The sequence below is a fragment of the Odocoileus virginianus genome, unplaced genomic scaffold (assembly GCF_023699985.2).
Source record: "Odocoileus virginianus isolate 20LAN1187 ecotype Illinois unplaced genomic scaffold, Ovbor_1.2 Unplaced_Contig_3, whole genome shotgun sequence".
Lineage (NCBI taxonomy): Eukaryota > Metazoa > Chordata > Mammalia > Artiodactyla > Cervidae > Odocoileus > Odocoileus virginianus.
Genome location: NW_027224320.1, coordinates 452,704 through 477,641, shown reverse-complemented (window position 1 = coordinate 477,641; position 24,938 = coordinate 452,704). Strand labels below are relative to the sequence as shown.

Genomic DNA, 24,938 nt, shown 5'->3' with positions numbered 1-24,938 from the left:
TTTGTGTATGCTGAACCATCCTTTTGACCCTGAGATGAATCCAAATTGGTTCTGGCGTATGATCTTTTTTATGTGTTGCTGGATTTGGTTTGCTAATACTTTGTTGAGAATTCGTAAACCTATATTTGTCAATGATACTGGTAATTTTGCTTTTTGGTAGTGTCTTTGGTTTTGGTATCAGGGTGGTGGCGGCTTCATAGAATGTCTTTGGGAGTGGAACAGGGACACTCTTGCAGTCAGTCTACTCTGGCAGCCTTGGAGCCACCTGACCCGAGTCCACGGTGGCCTCCACACAGGATGGTGGAGTCTGGACACAGAGCAAAGTGGGAGCACAGTCATGGGGGCGGCGGGAATGGTCCTCAGTGTAGGGGAGTGCGTGACTTCTCCAAGGCCTGCTCTGCAGACTGTGCTCTGAGATGGGCGGTCATCAGTCATGACCAGTCACAGGCATCCATACCATGGCGCTACTGCAAGTTTAGTTTCAGACCACCTCAATATAGCGTATACCTCAGCAAGTCAAGTCACATAAAGTCTTTGGTTTCCCAGTGCATGTGACAAGTTATGTTTACATTATACTACAGTCTCCTAAGGGTACAACAGCATTTTGTCTAAAAAATGTACTTGTCTTAATTAAAAAATACTTTCTTGCTAAAAAATGCTAACCATCACCTGACTAGATTCGACTCTTGTTCAGTTTCTAGAATCCAGTGGTCACAACCTAGGAGCCCATGCCAGGGCAGCAGGCCATCTGCTCCTCACACCAGCCAGCCCAGCAGGTCTGTGAACTCCTGTGCAGAGCTGGGGCATCCCTTTTTATGACTTCAAACCAGCCTCCTGGCAGAAGGGGTTCTGAGAGTCAATTACCATGGGAAGTATTTCAGCTGGCAGGAATCCAAGAGTCAAGAGCAGCTGCCTGTCAGCCTTCAAGGGCCCCCACCCGAGATTTAATGGGCTTTATAGGCGCACTGGGCGCTTGCCCCAGCAGTGGCGGGTCTGCGGCTGCGCGGCTGCTCTGATCTAGGGCTGCCTGCCACGAGGAAGTGCCGGGGCTTCACACACTTCTTGCTGACGTCTGAGCAGGACTCCCAGCTGTCCGCTGACCTCCGTGGATGGAGACACAGGCAATCTTCTCAACCGGAGGGAGTTAAGCTGAGAAACACTCCATCCTCGCAGCTTCTCGCGGCCACAGCAGCTCTGGGCAGATGCGCCTGGTACCAGAGGCCAGGGGCAGGGAAAGGGGCTGCTGGAAAAGATGCTCAGATTTCTCCAAGGGCCAGCAAGGAGCCCTGGTGGTTTGTGAGGAACTGTCAGAGGCTGGGACTAGGGCAGTGACACTCCTGGACAATATTCCGTGGCCTGGTTCAGCGCATCCACAGAAATAACTGTGGTGCATGGCGGGGGAGCACCATGGAGCCCCCTCACCTCCCCCACAAAGCTCCATGAGTAGAGCGGTTAGAGAAACAAGGGAAGAACTGGAAACACATGGGTGGGATGCAGGCTCCCCCACCCACCACCTGGGAGGCATGAGCCCTACCTCCCATGAGCTTCAGTAGAGGTGCTGGGTCAGAGCCAGGGGACTTCAACAGGACGCAAAAGTCAGTCAGGGCGGCATGGTCAGGGATGAGGCCCGCGGCCACAAGGGCCTGCTGCACAAACCAAACACCAACGGTTTCATGAGAAGGTGCTGAATGAGGGGACGAAGCCCCAGCACCACGGCTGGAGAGGCCAAGAAGTGGCCCCAGACGGCCCCCATTGGAAATGTCGACATCCAGAACATTCTGCTGTGTCTGTGATGCGAAGGCCAGCGAGGCACTGGGTGGGAAATGCAGGGCGCCAAAGATGGAGAGCGGGTCCTAAAATGTTCAGCGAAGAGCTTTTGAGGAGAGACTGCCAACTTCTTCAGAAGAATGATGGAGGCCATAACAATGGGAGAAAATAAGTCAACATAATTGAATATCTGGAAAAACTATCTTTCAAAGAATAGGATGAAATGAAACAAATTACAGAAAAAAAAGTTTTTTCTTTGCACTGGCAACAAAAGAAAAAATAGATCTCACGAAAATTGAAAATGTTTATGCATTAAAAAACAGTATAAACAGAGTAACAGGCAACTCATAGAATGGGAAAAAATATTTACAAGTCACATAATGATAACAGATGAACATCTGGAACAAACAGAGAACCTCTGAAACTCAACAACAAAAATCCAATTTTAAAAAGGAGAAAAGGATTTGAATAGAAGTTTCTCCAGAAAAATATGCAGATGGTTAGTAAGCAAATGAAAAAGATGCTCAACATCACTAATCATTAGGAAATGCAAATGATAAAACCATAATGATATACCACCTTGTTACAATGACTACTATCAAAAGAAGAAAAAAAAACACAGAAAATAACAAGTGCTGACAAGGCTGTGGAGGAACTAGAACCCTAACACTTCGCTGGTGGGAACATGAAGTGGCCCAGCCACTGTGGAAACCAGTGTATCAGTTCCTCAGAAAATTAAAACATTTACAGAATAACCATATGAGCCAGCAAGTCCACTCCTGGGCGTGTGCCCAGAGGAACCGAAAGCTGACTCTCAAAGAGGCATTGCACTCTCACGTTCATGACGTTTTCACAACAGCTGAAGGTAGAAGTACTCCGAGTTACCCATCCACAGATGAATGGAGAAACAAATATGGTCAATCTACACAATGAGAAACTAGTAAGACTTAAAAAGGAAAGAAATTCTGGTTCATGTGACAACATGGATGAATCTTAAGGACATTACGCTCAGTGATAAAAGCTGGTCACAAAAGTAGAAATACTGTACGATCCACTTAGATGAGGTCCCTAAAGGAGTCAAATCCACAGAGACAGAAAGTAGGATGGGGCATGTTTAACGGGGACAGAGCTTCAGCTTCAGAAGACGAGGGACTTCTGGAGATGGTAGTGGTGATTGCTGCACAACAATATGAATGTACTTAATGCCACCGAACCTGACACTTAAAGACGGCGCTAAGTTTTGTTATGTGTATTTTACCACAATTTTGAAAAAATTAAAAGAAACAGAGTTTATAACAAAGTGAAAGTCTTTGAAGGGTTCAGTATTCTGTTTCTCAGAGTTCCTTCTCTGTCCTTCCCAGGCCCCACCGTGCCTACTTGTTCTAATCTGTTTCCTAGGTTCCATCCTTTAACCCTGAACCCAATATCAGATTTCTCATTCTTTTATTAAAAGCTAGCATTTAAAACACAACATCAAGAAAGTGAAAATAATTTTTTTTTAATATTAAAAGTAAACAGAGGGAATTCCCTGACATTTCAGCACTTTCATTGTCGTGGCCTAGGTTCAAACCCTGTTTGGGTAACTGTGATCCCTCAAACAAGCCGCATGGCCTGGCCAAAAACAAACAAAAAAAGTGAAAAGAAAACTCAGAATGGAAGAAAAATGTCTGTAAATCATGTATCTGATAATCGTGTACCTGTAATGTAGAGAGGACTCTTACAATTAAATAATGAAAAGACAAATGGGCAAAGGATCTGAGTAGATGTTTCTCCAAAGAAAACATATAGCCAGTAAGTGGCCAATAAGCACATTAACAGACGCTCAGTGTCACGGGCCACCACGCAAATGCAAATCAAAGCCACAGTACACGACGTCACACCCCCGAGGATGGCAGTGGTCAAAAAGGCAGGTGATGACTAGTGTTGGTGAGAATTCAGAGGCACTGGGGCCCTCGTCCAGTAATGGATGTGTCAGTTGCCCAGCTACATTCTGCTCTTGGCAACCCCAAGGACTGTAGCCTGTCAAGCTTTTCTGCCCATGGATTTTCCAGGCAAGAATACTGGAGTGGGTTGCCATTCCCTTCTCCAGGGAATCTTCCCAAACCAAGGATCGAACCTAGGTCTCCTGCACTGAAGGCAGCTTCTTTACTGTCTTAGCCTCCAAGGAAGCCTCTGGTGCACTAATAGTGGGAAGGTAAAATGGTGCAGACTCTGGAAACCCGTCAGGCAGTTCCCTAAATTACTAAATACAGAGTTACCATACGATCCAGCAATTCCACTCCTAGTTACGTGCCTATGAGAATGAGCGTATGTTCACATGAAAATCTGTACACAAATGTGCACAGAGTATTGTTCTTAAGTCAAGAACTGGAAACAACTCAAATGCCCTTCAACTGATGAATGGGTGGATACATCCATGCAGTGGAGTATCATTCAGACATCAAAGGAGTGAAGCATGACACAGACTACCACAGACATGAACCTTGAGAACATGATACTAAGGGAAAGAAACCAAACACAAAAGGCCACGTACTGTGTGCCTGCGTTTGCAGCAAGCGTCCAGAACAGGCAGATCTACGGAGACAGCAGATGAGCAGGGCAGGAGCTGGGGAGAAAGGATGCGAGCGGAAGCTACCAGGTGTGGGGGCGTTTCTGGGGTAATGACTGGTTCTGAAAAGGACTGCAGTGCTGGTCGCACAGCTGTGTGACTAGGAACCCAAGCCTGGGGAGATCCGCCACAGCACAGGAAACCAAGAAACCCTCTGTGAGCAGAACTCACTCTCCAAAGGGGCACCAGTTAAGACAGACATCAGCACACACATGCATCCCATGCTCTTCATCTCTAGAAAATTGGTCTAGTCCCCGTGGAAACAGAAAACGAGCTAGAAACATAGTTTTAAGTTTTCTAGTGGCCACACTTAAAAAGTTAAAAGAAACATGTAAAATTTAACACCATCTTAGGTAAGCCTGTCTACCCCATTATCATCACTTCAAACATGTCAACATAAACAACTTTAATGAGCTATTTTACATCCTGTGTTTTACACCAGCAGTCGTCTCAGCGCAGGTGGCCCATCTAACGCTCCCAGCAGCAGAGCCTCCAGCAGTGAAAGATTCACTCTCCATCCCCACAACAGATCAATTTGAGCAAAGCCAGAAAAAGGAATCTGTTGGCCAATTAACTGAAGGCCACAAGAGATCTTGTCTACTGGCGGGGCTGGGTCCAGGAGTTTTGTCTCTCTCTCTCTCTCTCTCTCTTCCCCTCATCTCTTAGCTCCACACTTCGGAGCTGGTGTCACCCCTGCCCCCAAGGCACCCCACATTAAGGAGTATTCACTCTTTTCAGCAGTTTCAGGGGAAACAGTTGTTCCTGATGACGTGGCATGCTCAGCCTGATTGGCACGGATGCTCTGACTGGTCAGCTGGGGTCACAGCCTCGCTGGAGCACTCCCCTGGGTGTGGAGGGGGAGCAGCTCCCGAGACCAAGGACTCAGGCCACAGACAGAGCCCAGCACCTACACCCTAGCCCAGCATGGCCTCTGAGGTTGAAGATGCACACAGCACTGCTGGTGTCTTGTTAATGCAACTTCTTAATTGTCTGCATCTTGCTTCCAAGCTTCTGCCCTACTGAGAAGTAGGAACAAACGTTAAACTTTCAAATATCTTAATCCAGTGGTGTTTAAGTGGCCTCCTTTGGGGACTTTCGTGGTGGTCCATTGGTTACGATTGCACCCTGCAATGCAGCGCACACAAGTTTGATGCCTGGGGGGGGGGGGGAATTAAGATACCGCATGTTAGGGAGCAACTAAGCTGCTGCCTGGCAACTGCTGAAGCCCATGTGCCACGTGACTCAACTAAGACCAGAGGCAGCCAAATAAATACATATTAAAAATAAAATCAACAGTTTCCTTTGGGCAAATGTTAAGTCCCAGGTCATAGTTCAGCTCCCTAACAGGGTCCTTCCTTTATCTTCTTCCCACGATGGTGGTGGGGCTGAGGCAAAGCTGACAAGGCTTCCTGACACTAGGGAGGCAGGTCTGCGCCTCTCCCGGCCTCCACGGGAAGTGCCTCACCCACTCACGGACGTCCTGTACATCTGGATAGGTTGTGCACTGCACAACTCCAGGGGGTACCATCGACTTAGGCTACAGTGGACACAGATCTTCCCGAAGTGGTGTGCGCAGCAGCCCCATCCTGCTCACCTCTGGTCCTCGGCCTCGGTCCTCACTGAATGTCCCGGCTTGGGGGCACCGGCAGCCCCTCTGCAGCGACTCCAGAAGCCGCTCTGCTGCCTGCTCAGCAGCCTCCTCTTGCGGACCTCAGGCTCCTTCCTGCAGCTGGCGGCCCCCTCAGCACCTCTGTGCCTCGGCCGGGCTCGCTGGACTGGGGCGCTATCCCCCAGCCCCTCATTCTGCCCCTTCCTCACCAGGTGGGGCAGGGGCCTCCCTCGCCAGCCCCCAACCCCTTGCCTGAGTCCTCGTTGGTGGAACTCCAGTGCTAGCGGCACTGGGGGCAGCCTGGGGCGCTCTAGGACCCTGGCCCTCGAGACGGCCCCGCCCTCCAGGGCACCATCAGCCCGCAGGGTCGCCTAGGGCTGCTCCCCTCTGTGTGGCCCAGGAGGCGGTATTGAGTCCAAGAGCCACGCTCCTAGCTGGGAGAGCCCTTCCCCAGAGACTTGAGAGGAACGTGTCCCTCAGAAAATCAACTCACACAAGGAAGGGAAAAGGGGCTCCTTCTCTCACTACAGCTCCGCGGCCCACCCCCCACCCCGTCCCCTTAGCATCACACCTGGGACTGGTGTCCCGGAGAGACCGGGCCTCAGGGGGGCCGGGCGGAGGGGAATGGGGGAGCGTCCGACCTGGGGGCCGATGGACGAGGCAGCAAGGGCCGGCGGGCCTCGGGGAGGACGCCTGGCTGGAGACAGGGTGAGAGCTTCGGGGCTCACACTGCGGTCCACAACGCTGAGGCGTTCTCCCAGCCAGAGGCGAAGGTGGGTGGCACGCGACCGGAAGGAAGTCACGTGACTCGAAGGAAGCCACGCGCCGGAAGCGGAGGTGCGGGATGGGGCCGCGTTTGGCGCCCTGGAGGAGCCTCGGAAGGGTCCCGCGACCTCCAGGTGTGATTGAGGACCCGCGCTCCTTGCTTCCCAAGGGGCCTGGCACAGCCTCTGCTTCTCTCGGGGCCCGGGCCCCCCCTCAGCGTGGGCCACCTCTGGCCTCGCATGCTGCTGACCCGTCTGCTCCCCGGCGGAGCACAGCCTCCCAAGTCACCCTGGCCCGAGGGGCGCTGCTCCTCTCCAGGTGGCCCTTCCTGTCTGTCCAGCTGGCCGCCACCACAGACCCCCGTGTGCAGTCACCGGGCTGTTCCCAGGCGTTGTTACCTGAACCTGCCTCCCCATCGCAACGGCTTCATGCAGAGCTTGGCACGCAGAAGGGCTCAGCCCAGCGTGCTGGAGCCTTCACGCCGGCCACCAGACACCCCCACCCCATGCGCTGCCCGGCGCCGCAGGGGAGCACTGGCCTCGGCAGTCAGGGCTAAGAGCCTGGATGCTCCCGCATGAATGACAGTCAGATGGTGCCGCCCCCCGCCCCACCCCATCCCGCTTGATTTGAGCGCTGCTGATTGCGCCCAAAGACCGGCGCCTGCTTTCACGTGCCCACCGGCGGGCTGGGGCCCTCGGCAGGGCTGATTGCGCCGGAAAGCTGGAGGGGACAGAGCTATGCGAACAGGCCACGTCACACCCCAAATGGGACCGTGTTTGCTAAATTTGTTTCCGATGCAATTTCATGCTGATTACACTGATTTCTCTGGTGATTGAGCCTGGCGCTGAGCTCGCCGCCCCGCAGACCGGCTGTCAGGATGGGCCCGTTTTTGGAGCAGGAGGTACTGATGATGATTTATGGGCCACTGTCAGCATGCTGTCTCCGGGCGGAGATGCTGAAGGCATCCTGGAGCGCTACCGGCTTCTCTGGGGACCTCTCCTGCCACGTGGCCGACTTTTAGTCCCCCAAGGCCACTCCCCACCATGCCCCTCAGCTTTCCTGTGTCTGAGTGGCTGTGAGCTCCACACCAGTTCACTTGGCCAGAACGGTGGCTGAACCAGAAGGGGACCATCAGCCTCATCACTGTCATCACCTGGTTCGGCCTGCAGCTCATGCATAGGCAGAGGTGCAGGTCACTCTCTGGGGTCCATCACACCCTTCCTGTTCTGACACAGGCCGGGGCCCAGGTCAACAGGACCCTCTGGATGGGGCTCAGGCCCTGGTTTAAGTGTCAGCTGAAATGCCCAGTGGCCCTGGGGCCAGGTGTGATGCTGGGGCCCCACCCTCAGGGCCCACTGCAGAACAAAGGTGATGGTCCTGGGGGCCCCTGCTGCAGTCACCCCGGGGGCAGAAGCCTTGACACCCGGGAAATGCTGCCCAGAGCAGGGGTGGGGTGGGGGGAGGTGGGACCGGCTGGCTATTGTGCTGCCACCCTAGACCCCTCCCAGCAAGGAAAACCCGGAGCCATGAGTTTTAGCAAAAATGTTTACTCTCCTTAATGTGTGTGTATTTACAAGTACTAAATCTGAGACAGTAAAATAGGAAATAGCCGTGTATTTACACAACCTGCAAGCCTAGAGCCACGCCGCCCCTGGGAGAGGCAGCGGCCGAGGGGCCACTCAGGCTGCAGAGCGATCGCTCTTCTTTTGGGTGGGGGCTCTGCGGCGTTAAAGGACAGCTAATTGTGGGTTTCATCTTAAAAATATCTCTCTCTCTAAATATATCTATTCTAGCTTGTGTAGCACCAACGGCGTGAGCCCTCAGCTCCAGCACTGGGGGGGAGAGCCAGGCAGGGCTCGCTCAGCAAGGGCAAAGCCGGGGTGGTGGCCTCTCCCGTGGGCCGGGCCGGGCCTGGGTCAAGGAGTGTGGGCAAGCTCGAGGTATATGGAGAGGCCAGGCTCCGGACCGTGGCCGAGACATCCCTGGCGCTCCTGAGAGGCGTGCGGGCGAGAACGAGGGAGGCAACCCAGGGCAGCAGGCAGTAGCAGCAGAGTCCAGGCAGGCAGGCGTTCTGGCCCAGCCCCCTGGCCCCAGGACTGCAGAGGGGCCCCTGGGGCCGCCTCTGCACAGAGCAGGGTTCCATTCCGTGCCCCGGCCGCCCTCGGGCCAGAGCTGGGCTCAGGGTCAGAGTGCTGGGCCGGAGGACATGGAGGTGCCAAGGGCGAGACAGGCCAAGGACTCGGCCTGACTCCCACCTGGGGAAGGAGGTGCACCCGTGCTGCCGGTGGACGGCAGGCTCAGGTCGGTGATTGGCTCGCGTGTAAACAGACAGCGCTAAAGTGCTCGCCCCGACCCGCCTGTGTGCTCTGCCACGCCAGGCAGCGCTGGCGGCTCCCCACTCCTGCATCCCCACCGCCCAGACTGCCAACCCGACCACACGGCGGGCGCGAGGACCAGGGAGGCCTAGGGAGGGGGTGGGGACTGGATTCCGAAGAGGGCGGTGCCGGGGGCAGGGAGCCCCCTGGCCGGAGTGGGGCTGGAAGAACGGGGGCTTCGATCAGAAGCAGCCTCAGGGAAGACTCGGGGGGAGAGGCCCACACATAGGAACCCGGCGCCTCCCTGACCTGAGCTCCTGCTGGACACCCACCGCGTGGGGGCCCGAGCCCTGCTCAGCGCCCGTGGGGCCTGGGGGCCTCTGACCCCCAGTTCCAGGAGCTTCCTGAGTCAGGAGGTTGCGGACTTCACCCCTCCTCCCGCGGGGGAGCAGCTGCTCAGCTGATGGAGGCTCTCGGGTGGGCTCACGCCGCGTCGGGGAAGGCGCGGGGCCGGCCACAGTTAGCTGTCCCTTAAAAGTCCGCGGAGATCTGTAGTACCGTCGAAAAAGTGAATTGAAAAGGGGACGGGCCACTGCCTTCACAAGTGACTGATTAATTAAAAAACATGAAAAAAGGGGCCTAACAACCTCTAGTATTCAACACTTGCAGTTTTAAAAAGATCAAGTCATACTAAACGCTAGCACAGTCATGCAGGAATCCACAGCCCGCCTCCGGGAAACTCTAGGCCGAGCAGTCTGTCCTCACGTCAACAGGGAGACAGGCTGCCCCACAGGTGGACGCGGAGGCCGGGGCGCTCCAGCAGGAGACGCTGGCCACGCCCATTTGGCTGGGCTGTCCCAGTGCCTCGGCTCATACTCTAAACTGTAAAATTCCTCCTCCTCCAGTTAACTGTACAGGACCCCACTGGGGCTGGAGACAGGCAGAGCCACATATATATATATATATATATATGTATATATATGTACAGGTTTTTTAATTAAAAATGTGTACTCTTGCTAGCTGAGGGCAGGGTGGACAGCCCTGACCTCCAAGCCCTCTGGTCACTGCATCCTGCTCCTGGCCAGGCCACTGGGTACGGTCCAAGGGCCCCACAGCTCCAGCTGTCCAAGCACAGCAGGACTCCCCTGTTCCCCTAAAAAACGAGCAACGTCCCCCAAGCGTCCCCCCTCCAAGGGGCCAGCACACTGCTGAGGGGCCAGACTGAAGCCACGGGAAGGCAGGTGGGAGGCTGGGGGGTGGGCAGGAGGCTGATCAGGGTGGCTCCGGGGCCCTCCACAGCAGAGAGCTCAGCCTGGGGCAGGGCAGGTTTCAGGGGGGAATAAATAAGGGGAACGTGCACTCACAGCCCAGAGCCCCAGGCCCCAGTGGCTCCCAGAGGCACAGCCCTGAGGACAGAAGGGGACCCGAGTCCTTCCAGAAGTCACCTGGGCCCTGCGTGGAGCCGTCCTGCAGCCCCTCCATAGGAGGGAGCTCGGGGCCTCTCTCTGGGTGAGGTCGACGCGGCGCTCCAGCCTCGACCGCGGAGAGCACGCGGTGAATCGAGGATGGCGGCGGCGGTGGGACACCGGGACGTGGCAGGTGGGTGGCGCCGGCCCAGGCCGACTTCAGCTCCCTGCGGAGGGGCCCTGGGCGTGCCGCCGCCCCACCCAGGTGGCCAGCCAGGCCCAGCCCTCAGATTCTGCGCGGGAGGCGGGCACAGCGGCCCGCCCAGCCCCGGGCCCGGCCCGCTGGCCGCTGCGATCTCGCCTCTCCTCCTGGAGGGCTCCGGCCTCGCCCTGGGGCCTCGGCAGCCCCCTGCTGTCCTGAGGGGGCCGGGTCACACCTGGGCTCCCCGTCCCCTGCAAACAGCTCTGAGCGCAGGGAGGGCTGCAGACACTGCCTCACCCACACCGAGGAAGAGCCGGGACCCCACAGGTGGGAAGGGGACACGGGGGCCGGGGGCCAGGGCCGCACACCTGGCCCCAGCGCAGGACCCCGGCACGGCAGGCGAGGCTGCCTCCGTGGACCTCACAGCTTTGGCCGCCAGGCGGAGGCCGCCGCCAGGGTCCTCTCACTCACTGCCGCTGGCCGGGCGGCTGGGCCAGGGGCTCAGCTGCTCAGGGCCATGGTGTCCACCACCTGCTCCAGCCTGCCACGGAGCCGCTGCCGCCGTGCCTGCTCATCCTTCTCCAGGGCCGTCAGGATCTGCAGGGGCAGGGAGGCGCCTCAGGTGGGCTCCGGGGCCACACACGATGCCCGCGGCCAGAGCCTGAGGGACCTGGGCTTGGAGCCAGGACCCCCAGGTCCCCAGGGTCTCCTAACCCCCTTCCCCTGAAACCACCCAGACAGGGCTCGGGTCCCTTGCCAGCCCTCCAGGTCCCCTGGGGTGCAGTGTCTGAACTCCCAGTGCTGTGTCCCGTGGGCAGGCAGCGCCCCCCACCCCCAGCAGCCATGTTGCCATCCCCACCCTCCCCTCGCAGCCCCTGTCTCTGTGCCCCTCACTGAGCCCCACCCCAGGTCACGGAGGGCTCTCCTCCCCCTGCAGCTCCTGCCCGCTGGACCCAGGCTCAGCACAGCCCCTTCTCTGCTCTGGGCTCCCTGCCTGAGCCCCCTCCTCCGGGCTTAGCTGACTGTCCCCTGGCTCTGCTGCCTCCCCCAGGTCCGGCCCTGTGGCCAAGTCTCTGGAGCCGACCACTCCACCCTCTCGACCCAGGGAACCAGGCTCCTGACCCTCCCCCTCTCCCACCCCACCCTACTTCTTGACATGCCCGCCCCTACCTCCAGCCCCTGGCAGTCAGGTTCCGTGTGCCCGGGAGAAGCTCGCACCCCTAACACCCACATACCCCACAGCCAAGGCCACGCTCCTCCTGGGAGCCTCTGTAGCAGGCCTGCCCTGGCCTCAGGACTGGCCCCAGCAGTGTCCAGCGGGCCTCTCTAGCCTGTGGCTCAGTCCTCTGTCCCCAGCGTCTCAGGGAGGCCCAGCACCCGCCCCCAGCAGCAGAGCCGGTGTGAAGGCCGAGGACACCGGGCCTGTTCAGCAGACCGGGGCAGAGAGTCTGCACTGACCTCGTCCTTGTACTTGGTGATGTACGAGTAGATCTCGTGCAAGGCGCTCATGCTGTTGAACTGGCTCAGGTGCAGCCTCGACTGCTCAGCCAGGTAGGCGCTCATATCCTGGTCGCTGATGGCGGGCATCTTGGCTATGTCAGCGTAGTACCTGCGGCGATGGGCTTGTGAGCAAGGGCGCGGCCCGCCCCCTCTGCGTCGGGCCCCCACCCCCGGCCCCGCCCCGGCTCCTCCCCCTCCACGTCCTCAGCCCAAACCCCTGCGTACCCCTGGCTGGCCCTGGCCCGGCCCCTGCCCCGCCCCCGCCCCCTCTGTGTCCCCAAGCCCTGGCCCCTCTGCATCCTCCACCCCCGCCCCCTCTGCGTGCCTCCAGCCCCACCCCCTGCGCGTCCCCCGCCCGGCCCCGCCCCCTCTGCGTCCTGCCCGCCCCTCTGCGGCCCGGCCCCGTGCCCACCTCTCCACCCAGCTCTTGTAGTTGGGGATGTCCTTGGCATAGAGCAGCTTGTTGGAGGGCGAGTCCTTGCCCAGCTTGTGCTCCGACGTGGAGCAGGAGTCCATGAAGGTCTGGGCCACCACCGACAGGCAGGCGTCCGTGATGCTGCTCTTGTGGATGTCGAACACGAACTGCGGGTTCTTGATCACGTTCACCCAGAAGCGCAGGGGCAGGCTGCGGGCAGGCGGGCACACGCAGCGTCAGAGGGGCCACGGCCACCCCCGGGGCGCAGCAGGAGGGGCTGACCTGTGGCCTCCCCGTCCTCCTGGCTCCAGCCTACGCAGCGACTGTGGAGCTCCACGCAGCTGGGGAGACGGGCCCAGAGAGCCCGGCAGTGAGGGCTGCACCCCCTGCCCACAGTCCCAGGGTGAAGGGTGCACACCCAGAGGCGCTCTTGCCTGGGGTCACTCGTGTGCACAGCCAGGGTCCTCCAGGCCTGAGTGCCTGTTTAAGGCCCACTTAGTTCCCTTGTTCCTGCCCATACAAGTGTTGGTAACAAGACCAGGAAGGGCTCCCGGAGACAGCTGACCTCTGACCCCAAACGCCAACCTATTTGACAGCCACTAGCCAGGTTAATGGCACCGCACTCCAGTACTCTTGCCTGGAAAATCCCATGGACGGAGGAGCCTGGTAGCCTGCAGTCCATGGGATCGCGAAGAGTCAGACATGACTGAGCGACTTCACTTTCACTTTTCACTTTCATGCACTCACTGGAGAAGGAAATGGCAACCCACCCCAGTGTTCTTGCCTGGAGAATCCCAGGGGTGGGGTCGCACGGAGTCAGACACGACTGAAGTGACTTGGCAGTAGCAGCAGCAGTAGCACCGGGCTGCAATTCATTGGGTCGCAAAGAGTCGGACACGACAGAGCGACTGAGCGACTGGACTGAACTGAGCTGAGCTGAGCTGAGAGGGGCTAAAACCTCTAGTGTGTCACCGAGCTAGAAATTCAGGCGCTTGGCTGTGCCAGTTACCTCAGATGCTCCCAGCGGCAGGGCCACGTGGCCGGCACACACCTGGAGCCTTCCGTCATTCCAGGAGTGCCCCTGGATGATGCTGACCTACACGATGCTGCCTCCCCCACGCCCCGTGGACCCCCTCGAGGTCTGTGGGCAGCAGAGGTGGACATGAAGGCCCAGGTGGGCTCACTCAGAGTCTTGGGGAGCGGCAGCACGCAGAGCCGAGGGCGCTGGCAGGGCTCAGGGAACGAGAAGGAATAGGCCAGAGGCACAGAGCTTCTGAGAAGCAGGCCCGCCCTGGAGGGGCGTACCGGCCGCTACGGAGGTGAGAGCCCGACCGGAAGTGGCTGCTGGCCTGGGGGCCTGGGCTGGGAGGGGGTCACCATCACTGTTACCCTCACTGCTGTAGGCAGCACGGGCCGGGCCCCCGAGCCATGTGTCACACTAAAGACCATACCTGCACACAGTCCTGCACGCCCAGTGACACGCGAATACACGTGTGCACACACACCCACGCCCCCACAAGATGGGCAGCAGATCCTCCTGATGGGTGAGTCAGGGAGGCCCATGTGGAGGGGGATCGGCCCCGCCCCGCCCCGCCCCGCCGTACCAGTTGCTTTTCCAGGTGTGGCGCACGTCCGCGTCATGGATCTGGTGCTGGTCGGCCTGCTCATCCAGAAAGTCGAACATGTACTTGATGGCCAGCGGCAGGGCCGAGCCGCGGTGCGCCGTGCTGAAGATGGTCTCGAACAGGTCGTCCACGAACTTCTGCAGCGTGCCCTGGGGGTGGGGCGTGGGCGGGGTACAGCTCAGGGGCCGCCCCGCCCCGCCCAGGCGCCCCGCCCCTGCCCAGCCCCGCCCCTCCCAGACGCCCCGCCCCTGCCCAGCCCCGCCCCAGCCCCGCCCCGCCCCCCAAGACGCCCCGCCCCCAAGACGCCCCGCCCCTTCAGGACGCCCCGCCCCCACCTTGGTGGCCAGCAGCCGCGTCAGGTAGATCTCCGAGACCATCTTGCTGCCGCGGTCGCCCTCGCGCTGGTCCAGGTGGTCGTGGTTCTTGACTAGATGCCACAGCTTGGTGCCGCTCTCCAGGTCGGGTGTGATCATAGGCGTGCGCGAGCGCAGGCTGTCGGGGCTACTGGCCGTGCGCAGCATGCTCTCTGCGGGCACCGCGCCGTCAGCTACGGGGTCCAGCGCCCTCACCCGCCCGCCCGCCTGGCTGGGGCCCCTGGCTGAGCCTTGGTGTCCCCATCTGAAAACTGGGGGGACAGTGATGCCCTGGGATGACACGTGTGATGGCCGTGAGGAGCCCGTGCTGCTCAGGGAGAGGCCAAGTGGCCCAGGGACGGGCCATGACTAAGCCCAGGCAGCCCGCACAGAGCCTGGGGCCAGGGTCCCGTCCTGGTCAGCGGCCTGCCCCTGCCCCTGCCGGCCGGCGCTCACCGTATCTGCTGAGGGACTTGGTGAAGGTGGACGAGTTGGAGATGTTGTAGGCAGACGTCTGCTTGGGCACCAGGGCCACCGAGGACCCGTCTGTCACCTGCGGGCGGAGGACCGGGCGACGTGGGAACTGCCCTCCGGAGCCGTCTCTCCCCTAGGCCCCAGCCGCCCAGACCGGGGCACTCCAGGGCGGTAGGCCCACACCGCGGGCGGCCGCGGGCGGCTCACCTGGTAGTGCGCCAGCGTGTTGAGCCTCTTCCAGTCGTTGTCGATCTTGGTGGTGACGTCCTCGTCCTGCAGGATGATACGGGCCATGCGGCCCTGCCGCCACTCTGCGGGGGAGGGGAGGGTCCCGGCGCCCTGAGTGGACGCTGGGCAGCAGAGGGGCAGGCCCTGCCGCCGGCCCATGTCCTGTCCGCGCAGAGCTGCAGCCCCACACCCCATCCCACGTGGCCCCAGGGCCCCTGTGTGTGCCCTCCTCCCAGCCTGGCGCTCAGGCCTCCCTCCACCGCCCAGCCTTGTCCACCATGAGACCAGGCTGGCCCAGACCACCTCTTCTCCACTTACCCTCCCTACTTATCCTCCTGGTGAGCCAGTGAGCCCCGAGCTCCAGGTGCAAATGGGACCCCACCTTCCACCACCCTGGGGAGGAGACTGCAGAGCCCGCCCAAGATCACAGCCTTGCCCTCCCACCATCCGGGCCAGCGCCCTCCTGGGCTCACCCAGGTCCATGTCCCCAGCCTTGGGCCGTTGGGAGTAGGGGACGCCCTTGTACACGGCGTCCAGCAACTTCTCCTTGACCTGTGTCACCGTATCACAGTTCAGCCCCTTCACTGGCACCTCGGGCGCGTTCTCATTCTCGGGGTTCACGCAGTTCAGGGTCTGAGGGATGGGAGAACGCGAGGTCAGCTCCCTATGCCTCACTGGGAGGTGGGCCAGGGAAGGGGGGGGGGGACATGGGCACGTGGGTGGGTTTTGGGGTGCGTGGCCGGGCAGGCGGGCGGGTTTTGGGGCACATGGTGGGCAGATGGATGGAGTTTGGGGTGAGTGGCGGGTGGGCGGGGTTTAAGGATGAGTGGCACGTGGGGAGGTTTGGGGCGTGGTGGGCGGTGGGCGGGGTTTGGGGCGTGTGGCGGGCAGTGGGCGGGGTTTGGGGCACGTGGCAGGCCCCCCATTGCCCCCTTTCACACCAGCGTCTTGTAGTCGATCTGCTGCCGGATGAGCTTGTCCTCGCTCAGCGAGTACCGCGCCTCGCCCGTGATGGCGTCGATGGGGCCCTTCTCCATCTGCTGCTTGATGGCGCAGTAGAGCATGAAGAGCGGCTCCCCTGCGCACTCCTGCGGGCACGGGGCCAGGGGCGTCAGGCTCCAGCCCTGCCCCGGCCCCGGCCCTGCCAAAAGGGCGACTAGGCCCACCTGAGAACCCCGCTCCCAAAGCGCAAGGAGGATGTGAACAAAGCGCTTGACCGGAGACCGTCCCCCTGGTGGGTCTGAAACTCCCAGAGAAAAGCTCAGCAGGGGCCCCGGGGGATAGGCGGCCTGGTCTGGAAAGACCGCCGGCCCAGCCCCACTCCTGCCCAGGGCCGCCGGTGCTGCTGGCGGACGAGGCCAGGCCGGGCACGAACAGTGGGTGTGACCGTCGCCCACAGGAGGTCAGGGACCCCCTGCCCCTCTGTCCGCTGCTCCAGAGCATGCAGTCAACACAGTCTCGGAGCAGACACTCGCCCGGTGCGCCTGGGGGGCTCTGCGCTGCCTGATCCCCTCACACGTCCGCCGCTCCCCTGCCACCCAGCACACCCCATCTCCGGGCCTCCACCGGCCACCAGGGCTCTTCCCGCCCCTGCGGACCCCACCCTCTTGGGTCTTCCCCCCGCCCCTGGACCCCACCCGAGGTGCCTCTCAGAAAGACTCTCCTGGACCCTGACCCAATGCGCTGGCCCTCATTGCTGCCCCGGGGCACCCACACCCCCAGGCTCTGATGCCCCTGTAACTGGTCTTGCCTGCTTCCCTGCCATCTCCCCTCTGGGGTGGAAGCCGCCCAAAGGCCAGGCCAAGTGTGGCGGCTCCTGTCACAGCCTCACTGCGGGGTGGGGGTCAGGGGAGCCTCTACGGACACCGCTGGACAACAGGCACCATGAAGGGACAGCTGTTGGGGGAGGGCTCCCGGCTCCAGCTGAGTCCCTGCCTGGGACAGACACAGCCTCCGGCTCGGTGGCCCTGGGGCCTGGGGGCGAGTGAGACACAGGCAGATGGCTGCCCAGCTCCCCAGCCCCTGGTCCCCTGAGCAGCAGCCCAGCCCCGAACCAGGTGCTCCCGCCTTTAATCAGGCAGTGTGATTAAAGAGACAGCTGCCCAGGCGCGGCCGTGAGCGCAGATCACCCCTCAACCTTCCATCCGACAGCACGCCCGTCTCTCAAGGTGTTTTGTCTGCAAACTTGGCTTCATAGCAATGTAAACATAAAACAGCTCGAAGACATGGTCTCTCTAACACACACGAGCACATCACATGGGCTGCAAACAACCATATTTTACAGGAAGCAGCCAGTCCTGTTCCTGCTACCCTCCTGCTGTGTGCTGAGCCACCTTCCCCCAGACCAGCCCGCCCAGCCCCCCTCTCCAGACCTTGTGTCCACCCCTGGGCCTCCAGTCTCCGTCTGGCTACCCCCCACCCCGCCTCCACGCCTCTGCTCACCCCACACAGCCCTATCCCCGCCCTCACTGCCACCCCCTCCCGTCCGCACCCTGCAGCCCAGCAGGCCTGTCCTGACCACTGAGCTGCAGTGGCCAGCCTCAGCCCCAGCACAGACGACAGGAAGCCCCACCATCTTCCCCAATGTGCAACCCTGCCAAGGGCCAAGGCTACGTCCACTCGGTCACACAGAGGGGACCAGACCCGGGCTGCCTGTCGTGGTTTCCACGGCTGTTGCCTCGTCTGCTGTGGAGCACCGACTGCGGGAACAGCAGGCCCACCTGCCAAGCCTTCGGGTTTGTCGAGGAAAGTCAGACACACGTTGGGGTTGGACAACCTCCCAGTTCTAAAACGCAGGTGACCCACCGAGCTGCTCACAGCCCCAGTGAGGCCCACCTTGACCCACGTCCAGCCGCCCACAGGCTATGCCCCAGTCCAAGAATAACCCGGCTCCCCAGGGCCGGTCTCCGGGGCTTGGAGGGAACTGTCTGGGCAACAACACATGGAAGCCTAGGTGGCTGCCCCCTCCTCAGCACGGGGTCAATGGGACCCTGCCCTCCCCGCCAGGCACCTCCTCAGGCTGGGCCAGTGCTAGGGCTGGACACAGACACCCTGCCCAGGGGTTCCATCTGAGCCTCGGTCTGGGCCACAGGGACCACATGAACCCTACGGGGCCTGGACCTCCACCCTGCTCACCCGCGTGCGGCCATCGACCCCCATGAGAGGCACCTCCACCTTGCCTTGGCAGCTCAGGCAGGACTGGACAGCCTCTGGGGACGCCAGTGGACAGACGCGTGTCCCAGGGGCGTCACTTCAGGGTCTGGGCCCCTCCCTACCCCCCGGTTGAGGCCCGTGGCGGGCACCCCGTGGCGGGCACCCCAGCTGGGCCTTCCAGCCGGGCCCCTACGGCCGCCCACCTTGAGGAACTTGTATAGGAGGAAGGTGAACCAGTTGGTCAGCATCTTCTCGGCCACTGACTCCGTCCTGGAACAGAGACGTGGGGTGACCTCAGGCCCACCCGACCCCCACCGCCCCAGGGCCCGTGGTCAGGCCTGGCCTCAGAGCACGTGTCACCCAGTGACAAGGGTCCCAGGCAGGGCAGACCCCAAGCAGGTCCCCAGAGTCGCCTCAGCAGTGCCTGGGCTAGGCCAGTGGGCTCACTGCCGCAGGCGGGCGGGCAGGCGTGTGGGTGGGCACAGGAATGCCGAGGGCACGGTGGGCAGACAGGGTGTAGGTGGGCAGGGGTGCACAGGCAGGGGGCAGAGGGGCGCAGGCAGGGAGGGGTCACGGGCAGGCAGGCAGGGACGGAGGGAGGCGGGGGGCAGGGACAGAGGGAGGTGGGAGGCAGGGGGCAGGGGGCAGAGACAGAGGGAGGCGGGGGGAAGGGACAGAGGGAGGCGGGGGTGCAGGAGGGAGGCGGGGCGGGGAGGCGGGAGGCGGGGGGGGGTGCAGAGGGAGGCGGGGGGGCAGGGCACGGACGCACCGGCGCAGCAGCAGCTTGGGGTGGTTCTTGCTCTCCAGGTTCTTGTCGATGAGGTCGGCCAGCAGCTGCTTCAGCACATCGGTGGCGTACTCCATCTCGCCCTGCAGGGCCGTCATGATGAGCGAGGCCACATTGCCACGGTCCCGCATGGAGAAGCTGCGCTGGGCCTCCAGCGTGCGGATGAAGGTCAGCAGGAAGTGCTTCTTGGTCAGCAGCTGCCCAAACAGCGTCAGCGACTTCTCCACGTTGGCCTGTACCTGGGGGGCCGCAGGCCTGCTTAGACCGAGGGGGCAGCGGCCCCTTCTGGCTGAAGGACAGTCCGGGCCTGGGGGTCTGGTCACCCATCACCCTGACGGGACCCTAAGCCCCAAGTCCTCGTAGAATGGCTATGGCCCGGCAGCTGCCTGAGAAGCCCACAGTGGGCAGAGGTGTGGGCACAGCAGCGAGGTGCCTGCCCCGCCTCCCTCTGCATGGCCTGGCTCTGACAGCTCAGAGGAAGCCCGGTGCCTACTGGGCAGCGGGAGTGCCGTCCTCAGTCACGCCAGCACCCACACAGAGACCCCTCTCCCCACTGCAGAGGACACTCAAGTCCAGACAGGGGCGTGGCTCGTTGGGGTCTCCCAGCACAGATGCGGGACAAGGGGGTGGGACGCAGGCATGGCTAGCTCCAGGGCCCCACGTGTTCACTCTTTTCTGCCCCAGAGCTTATCAGGGCAGAAGGGACACAGGCCCGCAGCCCAGGCAGGACACACAGTCACAGCTAAGACCCGTCACACAGCACAGCGGACCGCAACCCCAGGAGACACACCTGCCAGGACAGGGAGCCCCAGCGTGGCAGCCACCCGGGGAAGCAAGGGGCAGTGAGCAGCCCTGGGCGCCCGGGCCCCAGACAGCATGACGGGAAGGCCCGCCGAGCCGCCGCTAGACAGGGGTCTCCACCCACAGAGCCACCTGGGGCGGGGGCGGAGCCCCGACATCCTAGGGGTGCAGGGAAGGATGCCCCTGCCCACAGAGCATGACAGCCCTGCCTGTTCTGAATCGGGGCCTGGGCTCCTGGCCGGCCACTGGGGCGCCCAGGAGGATGCGGGAGCCAGCCCACTCCCCTGCAGCAGGCTGGAGGCCTCACGCTGGAGCCAGGCTGGCCAGCCTGGGTGGTGCACAGTGGCCCACAGGCCCAGAGAAACCGCTGGGCCCTGGGAGCCCAGGCTAGGGGTGGTTTGCTGGGACCAGATCCTCCCTCCCAGGAGGCTCGGGCTGGCCCCCAGGCCCCCGCGGCCCCAGGAACCCCGGACCCCCGCGGAGAGGGCCGGCAGCCCACCTCCATCTCCTTGAGCACCGGGTGGTCCTCGATCCCTGGGAAGAGCACACGCATGGCGTAGGTGCGGTAGTCCAGGAACGGGATGCCGGCGCCGTCCAGGTCGTTGGTCAGCTCGTGGATGTCCGTCTGCAGCTCCGCAAAGGCTGCGGCCAGACGAGGGGTCAAGGCGGGTGCCCGGCCCCGCCCACCCCGCACTCAGGGTTGTGGGGGACCTGCTCAGCTCCGCCCTCCCGCCGGCCCCGCTCACCCCGCACTCAAGGTCCTGCTGGACCTGCCAGGCCAGCGTCCCCAGTCCTGACGCAGGGTGAGCCCCCCACCCCCGAACCGCTGCAGATGTAACCGAGACAAGGGCAGAGACTGGGCTGGGCTGGGGGCCCTGGTCCCAGAGGCTGGGGCGCTCATGGCTGCCCTGGCTCTGGCCGCCTGGGAGGGAGCAGAGCGGTCCGCTCCTTGGGCCAGCAGGCCTCCGACACACCCGCCGGCTCAGAGTGCCTCCGCTGTTCTCAGGACATTCCAGAGCCGTGAGGTGTGCACTGTCTGGTCAGGAGCCAGAGGGCGCTGGGCACGTCATGGGGGCTAAACAGGAGCCGGCCCTCACCTCCCTGCCTGCTGCTGGGCGTCTGTGCTGGGGCCCTGGTCATCCTCGTGGCGCCCCACACGGACAGGGCTCTAAGGGGCACGCGTGGGCTGGGCTCCGAGTAGACCCCCACCCTTCTCCCGCTGGCTGTGGGCACCGGCCAGAAAAGCCAGCCGGCCGAATGGCGGCCAGCACAGGTCCAGGCTGCTGCCTGGAGCCCACATGGGCACATGGGTGCTGAACCCATCAGGGTCCCTGCGGCCCTGGCCCGGGCGCCCACCCCGCACGCCCACTTGCTGGTCCCACAGCAGTCGCGCCCTCAGCACTGGGGGGGCAGCCTCTGCTCCGTGGGGATGAGCCACTGGTCTCCCAAAACACAGGCACCCTGGGGACGTCCTTGGCCCTCCCCCCGAGCCCCCACCCCCAGGCCACTGCTCAGACTTCCGGCCTGCAGGGCCCCTCTCTCTTAGGCCGGGTCCCGCCCCCGGGGTCCACCTCCCGACTGGGGACTCTTGGGGGCAGGGGGCACGTGACCAGGTTCGGGGACACCGAGCCTGCCCTCCGGGGTCGTCCTGTCACTGCACAGGGGAGCAGTCACAGAAGACAGGTTCTGGGGATGTGAGGCCTGGTTGGGCTCCAGACCCCAGACTCTGGTACAGAGGATGCGGCCGCGGCCTAAGCAGGTTTCTACCACTCGCCCCCCAGGGCAGGACAGACACCCGCCCCACTGGATGACTCAGAACAGAGCGGCCAGGCTGAAGGTCGTGCGCACAGAGAGTTCCCTCGCCCCAAGGCCACCCCCGACCGCCGGATGGACCAACGCACACTGGCTCTTGGATCACCAACCACCCACCACGCCCGGGGAAACGGTGCCACCCCGCCCTCAGCAGCAGGCGCGGTGTCTCCACACCCGGACGCGTGTCCGTTCAAGCAAGACTGAGACACCGTGTGCCCACCGGGCGTCCTCCAGCCAGGCTGGGACACAAACAGGGGCTTCCGGCGGGGTCTGCCTGCGGGATCCCCCCACAAAGGTCCCAGTCAGACCGCCCCCGCCTCCCTCCACTGAGCCCAGCACAGCAAGGCCTGCAGGAGCATAGGAGACGGAGTGGACTCAGTGGGCAGCACGGCCCAGTTCAGCAGCCTCGGCCAGCCCCACCCCCGGCCCCGCCTCCTGCCCACCTTCCTTGCACTCCAGGGCCACACGAGACTCCAGGTTGTCCATCTGCAGCTGCAGGCGCTTCAGGGTGCGGTCAGCATCCCGCGACTTGCGCTTGTAGGCGATGAGCACGGCCACGATGACCAGTAGCAGGAGGCCGCCACCTCCGCCGATGCCCACAATGGCGGGCAGTGTCAGCAGGCTGTCCGAGTACATCTGCAGCACCCCTGGCGAGAACTCGAAGCCGCCAGCCCGGACCTGGGGGTGCAGGCTGCTCAGGGGGTGCCTGTCGCCCATGGCTCAGGGCCCCGCGAGCTTGGCGGGGTGGGGTCACGGGCCCCGGGGGGCTCCCTCGGGCTGGGGATGGCCCTGCGTGGGGCCCCAGGGGCGTGGACGCACCGTGACCTTGTGCTGCCCTGTGAGGTTGGGTGACTCGCAGAGCAGCTGCGTCTCGGACACGGTGAGGGCACACGGCGTGGAGCCGATGAGCACGGTGTAGTTGAGGCGAGGGCTGCCGGGCGCCGGCGGCAGCAGGTTGCGGCCCTGTGGGCAGAATGGGGTGAGTCGGCCACAGCCACCGCCAACCAGCCCCCGCCCCCGCCGTCCCTGAGTGGCCCACCTTAAGGATGAGTGGAGAGCTGGGCTTCAGCTCCAGCAGGCCGGTGGGGCTGAGAGGCTCCAGCACAGGGTCCGGGTAGTAGAGGAAAGATGAGGTGTTGAGCACCAGCAGAGCACGCACGTCATCCATGATGAAGCCCAGCTCGTCCGGCCGCTCCCCAAGCTCGGGCGGGCTGCGCACGCCGTTGTCCACTGACGGGGCCCGGCACACCATGGTGGTGTCATTGTACACCAGGCAGCTCTGGGGATGTGGGACAGGGACGCTGGGCTGGCTGCTCCACAAGGGGCCAGGCGCTAGCAGCGGGCCTGCGGCCACACCTGCATACCCACCCTCCCTGGGAACCCCAAGTGCGGCCTTGATGGAAGGCGTGGGGGGCAGGACCCAGCAGGGACTCACGTTTTCCCTCTCAAAGCCGGCGTACTTGGCTCGGATGCGTGGTTCGCGGACAGTGGCCAGGTTGGTGCCCGTGACTGTTAGAAGGGTCCCTCCACTAAAATATGAGGGTGGTGGGAGTCACCGGTGGGACGTCCGGGGCCCCTCTGCCCAGGGCCCAGCACAAACGGGAGGCACAGACACCCCCCCCGGCCCCCCAAGAGACAGATGAGGGTTACAGCCTCTCAGCACCGTGCTGGGGGGCGGAACCACGTGAGGGCTGAGCTGACAGCCGGCGGCAGGAGCCCCGAGCCAGGTGCTGGTCTCTGGCGGCTCAGGACTGCGGTCACGGGGCTCAGGGTGGGCAGATGGAGAGCTGCGGGACCCAGCAGGGGGGAGGCTCCCAGTGGTGCCCTGACCTGTTTATGCTCCACTCGGGGTCAATCCTCAGGATGGTGGGGTCCTCAGTGTAGTTGTACTTGACCTCGGGGTTGGTGAGCTGAGCGCGGTTGATGTTGACAACTATGGGGACGCTGCCCGGGCTCTGCCCGGGAGGTGTCAGACACCGGATCTCCCGGGAGTTCCTCCTGGAAGGGCGGCGGGGGGTGGTGGTGGCAGTGAGGCACCTCCAACCCGCCTGAGCATCCAGGCTCCACCACCACAGGCTGCGGGCACATCACTGGCCACGTCCCGCCCCGGCCTCACCTGCCTCCCCGTGACACAGGCTGCTGTGGGCCCTGTCTCCAGGTGGCTGAGGACGGTGGGGGTCGCCTCCCCCGTCAGCCCCTGCAAGGGGCCAGGTGCTGTCTGTGCCCTTCTGGGGCATGTCCCCAGCTGAGAGGTGGGTCCGGGGTCCAAGCTCCCTCTCCAGGGGACACCCCCACCCCGGCGTCTGCCTCCTCTGAGGTGTCAGCTGATGAGCCAGACTGTGTCTCTGTCCGCAGAGCCAGGCCCACAGGAACCAGGAGCTCACTGGGCCTCAAGGCAGCCCTGTGGCACCCCATCAATCACCCAGGGATGGCTGGTCGGACGGACCCCACCATTTCAACGTGCGTCCAGCGGGGCCAGAGCCCATGCTCAGGGCCAGAGCCCCATGCTCAGGGACCATGCTCAGGACCAGAGCCCCGCGCTCAGGGCCAGAGCCCCATGCTCAGGGCCAGAGCCCCGTGCTCAGGGTCAGAGTCCCACGCTCAGGGTCAGAGCCCATGCTCATGGCCAGAGCCCCATGCTCATGGCCAGAGCCCCATGCTCACGGCCAGAGCCCCACACTCAGGGTCAGAGCCCCGTGCTCAGGGTCAGAGCCCCACACTCCGGGCCAGAGCCCTGTGCTCAGGGCCAGAGCCCCGTGCTCAGGGTCAGAGCCCCACGCTCAGGGTCAGAGCCCCATGCTCAGGGCTCCTGCTTCCTGGAAGGACACACTCGATGCACTCATTGCCCCACCTTCATTGTCTCTGATCTGAAAACAGGCTAATCCCAAGTCCGGGTCATGAGCCGGCGAAACAGGCTGCTGAGGTGGGGGTGCTGGGTCACCCTACGGGGCAGCCGGCCCGGTCACCGCCTGCACCTGCCTGTCCCCTCAGTGCCTACACCACAGCCGCCAGGCCCGCATGTGGCAGGCTGCAAACACCAATAATTAGTCTGATAACGGGTAATTACTGCAGGAAAATATTTAAAGGCTGGCTCCATTATCATCCCTAATCTAAAATT

The 24,938-nt window shown here is 62.4% G+C and overlaps 1 protein-coding gene and 1 long non-coding RNA gene across 3 annotated transcripts in view; both read right to left on the bottom strand.

Moving 5' to 3' along the window:
• Nucleotides 1-3,249: 3,249 nt before the first annotated feature.
• Nucleotides 3,250-6,209, bottom strand: LOC110129710 (uncharacterized). The gene is made up of 2 exons (XR_002311587.2): nt 5,970-6,209; nt 3,250-5,529 (listed from the first exon to the last, which is right to left on the bottom strand). It is a non-coding gene; the product is annotated as an uncharacterized lncRNA (long non-coding RNA).
• A 2,071-nt stretch (nt 6,210-8,280) lies between these two features.
• PLXNA1 (plexin A1) overlaps nt 8,281-24,938 on the bottom strand; it is a 40,605-nt gene continuing 23,947 nt past the window's right edge. For both annotated transcript variants that reach the window (XM_070463500.1, XM_070463501.1), the window contains exons 17-33: nt 23,651-23,818; nt 23,256-23,349; nt 22,860-23,099; nt 22,640-22,783; nt 22,264-22,498; nt 20,508-20,650; nt 19,190-19,446; nt 18,624-18,690; nt 16,209-16,355; nt 15,741-15,900; nt 15,247-15,350; nt 15,022-15,118; nt 14,548-14,738; nt 14,192-14,361; nt 12,585-12,797; nt 12,131-12,281; nt 8,281-11,269 (exon numbers count right to left, since the gene is read on the bottom strand). In XM_070463500.1, coding sequence (XP_070319601.1) covers nt 11,174-11,269; nt 12,131-12,281; nt 12,585-12,797; nt 14,192-14,361; nt 14,548-14,738; nt 15,022-15,118; nt 15,247-15,350; nt 15,741-15,900; nt 16,209-16,355; nt 18,624-18,690; nt 19,190-19,446; nt 20,508-20,650; nt 22,264-22,498; nt 22,640-22,783; nt 22,860-23,099; nt 23,256-23,349; nt 23,651-23,818 — 2,677 coding nt within the window. In that variant the 3' untranslated portion in view covers nt 8,281-11,173. The remainder of the gene's footprint in view (nt 11,270-12,130; nt 12,282-12,584; nt 12,798-14,191; nt 14,362-14,547; nt 14,739-15,021; nt 15,119-15,246; nt 15,351-15,740; nt 15,901-16,208; nt 16,356-18,623; nt 18,691-19,189; nt 19,447-20,507; nt 20,651-22,263; nt 22,499-22,639; nt 22,784-22,859; nt 23,100-23,255; nt 23,350-23,650; nt 23,819-24,938) is intronic.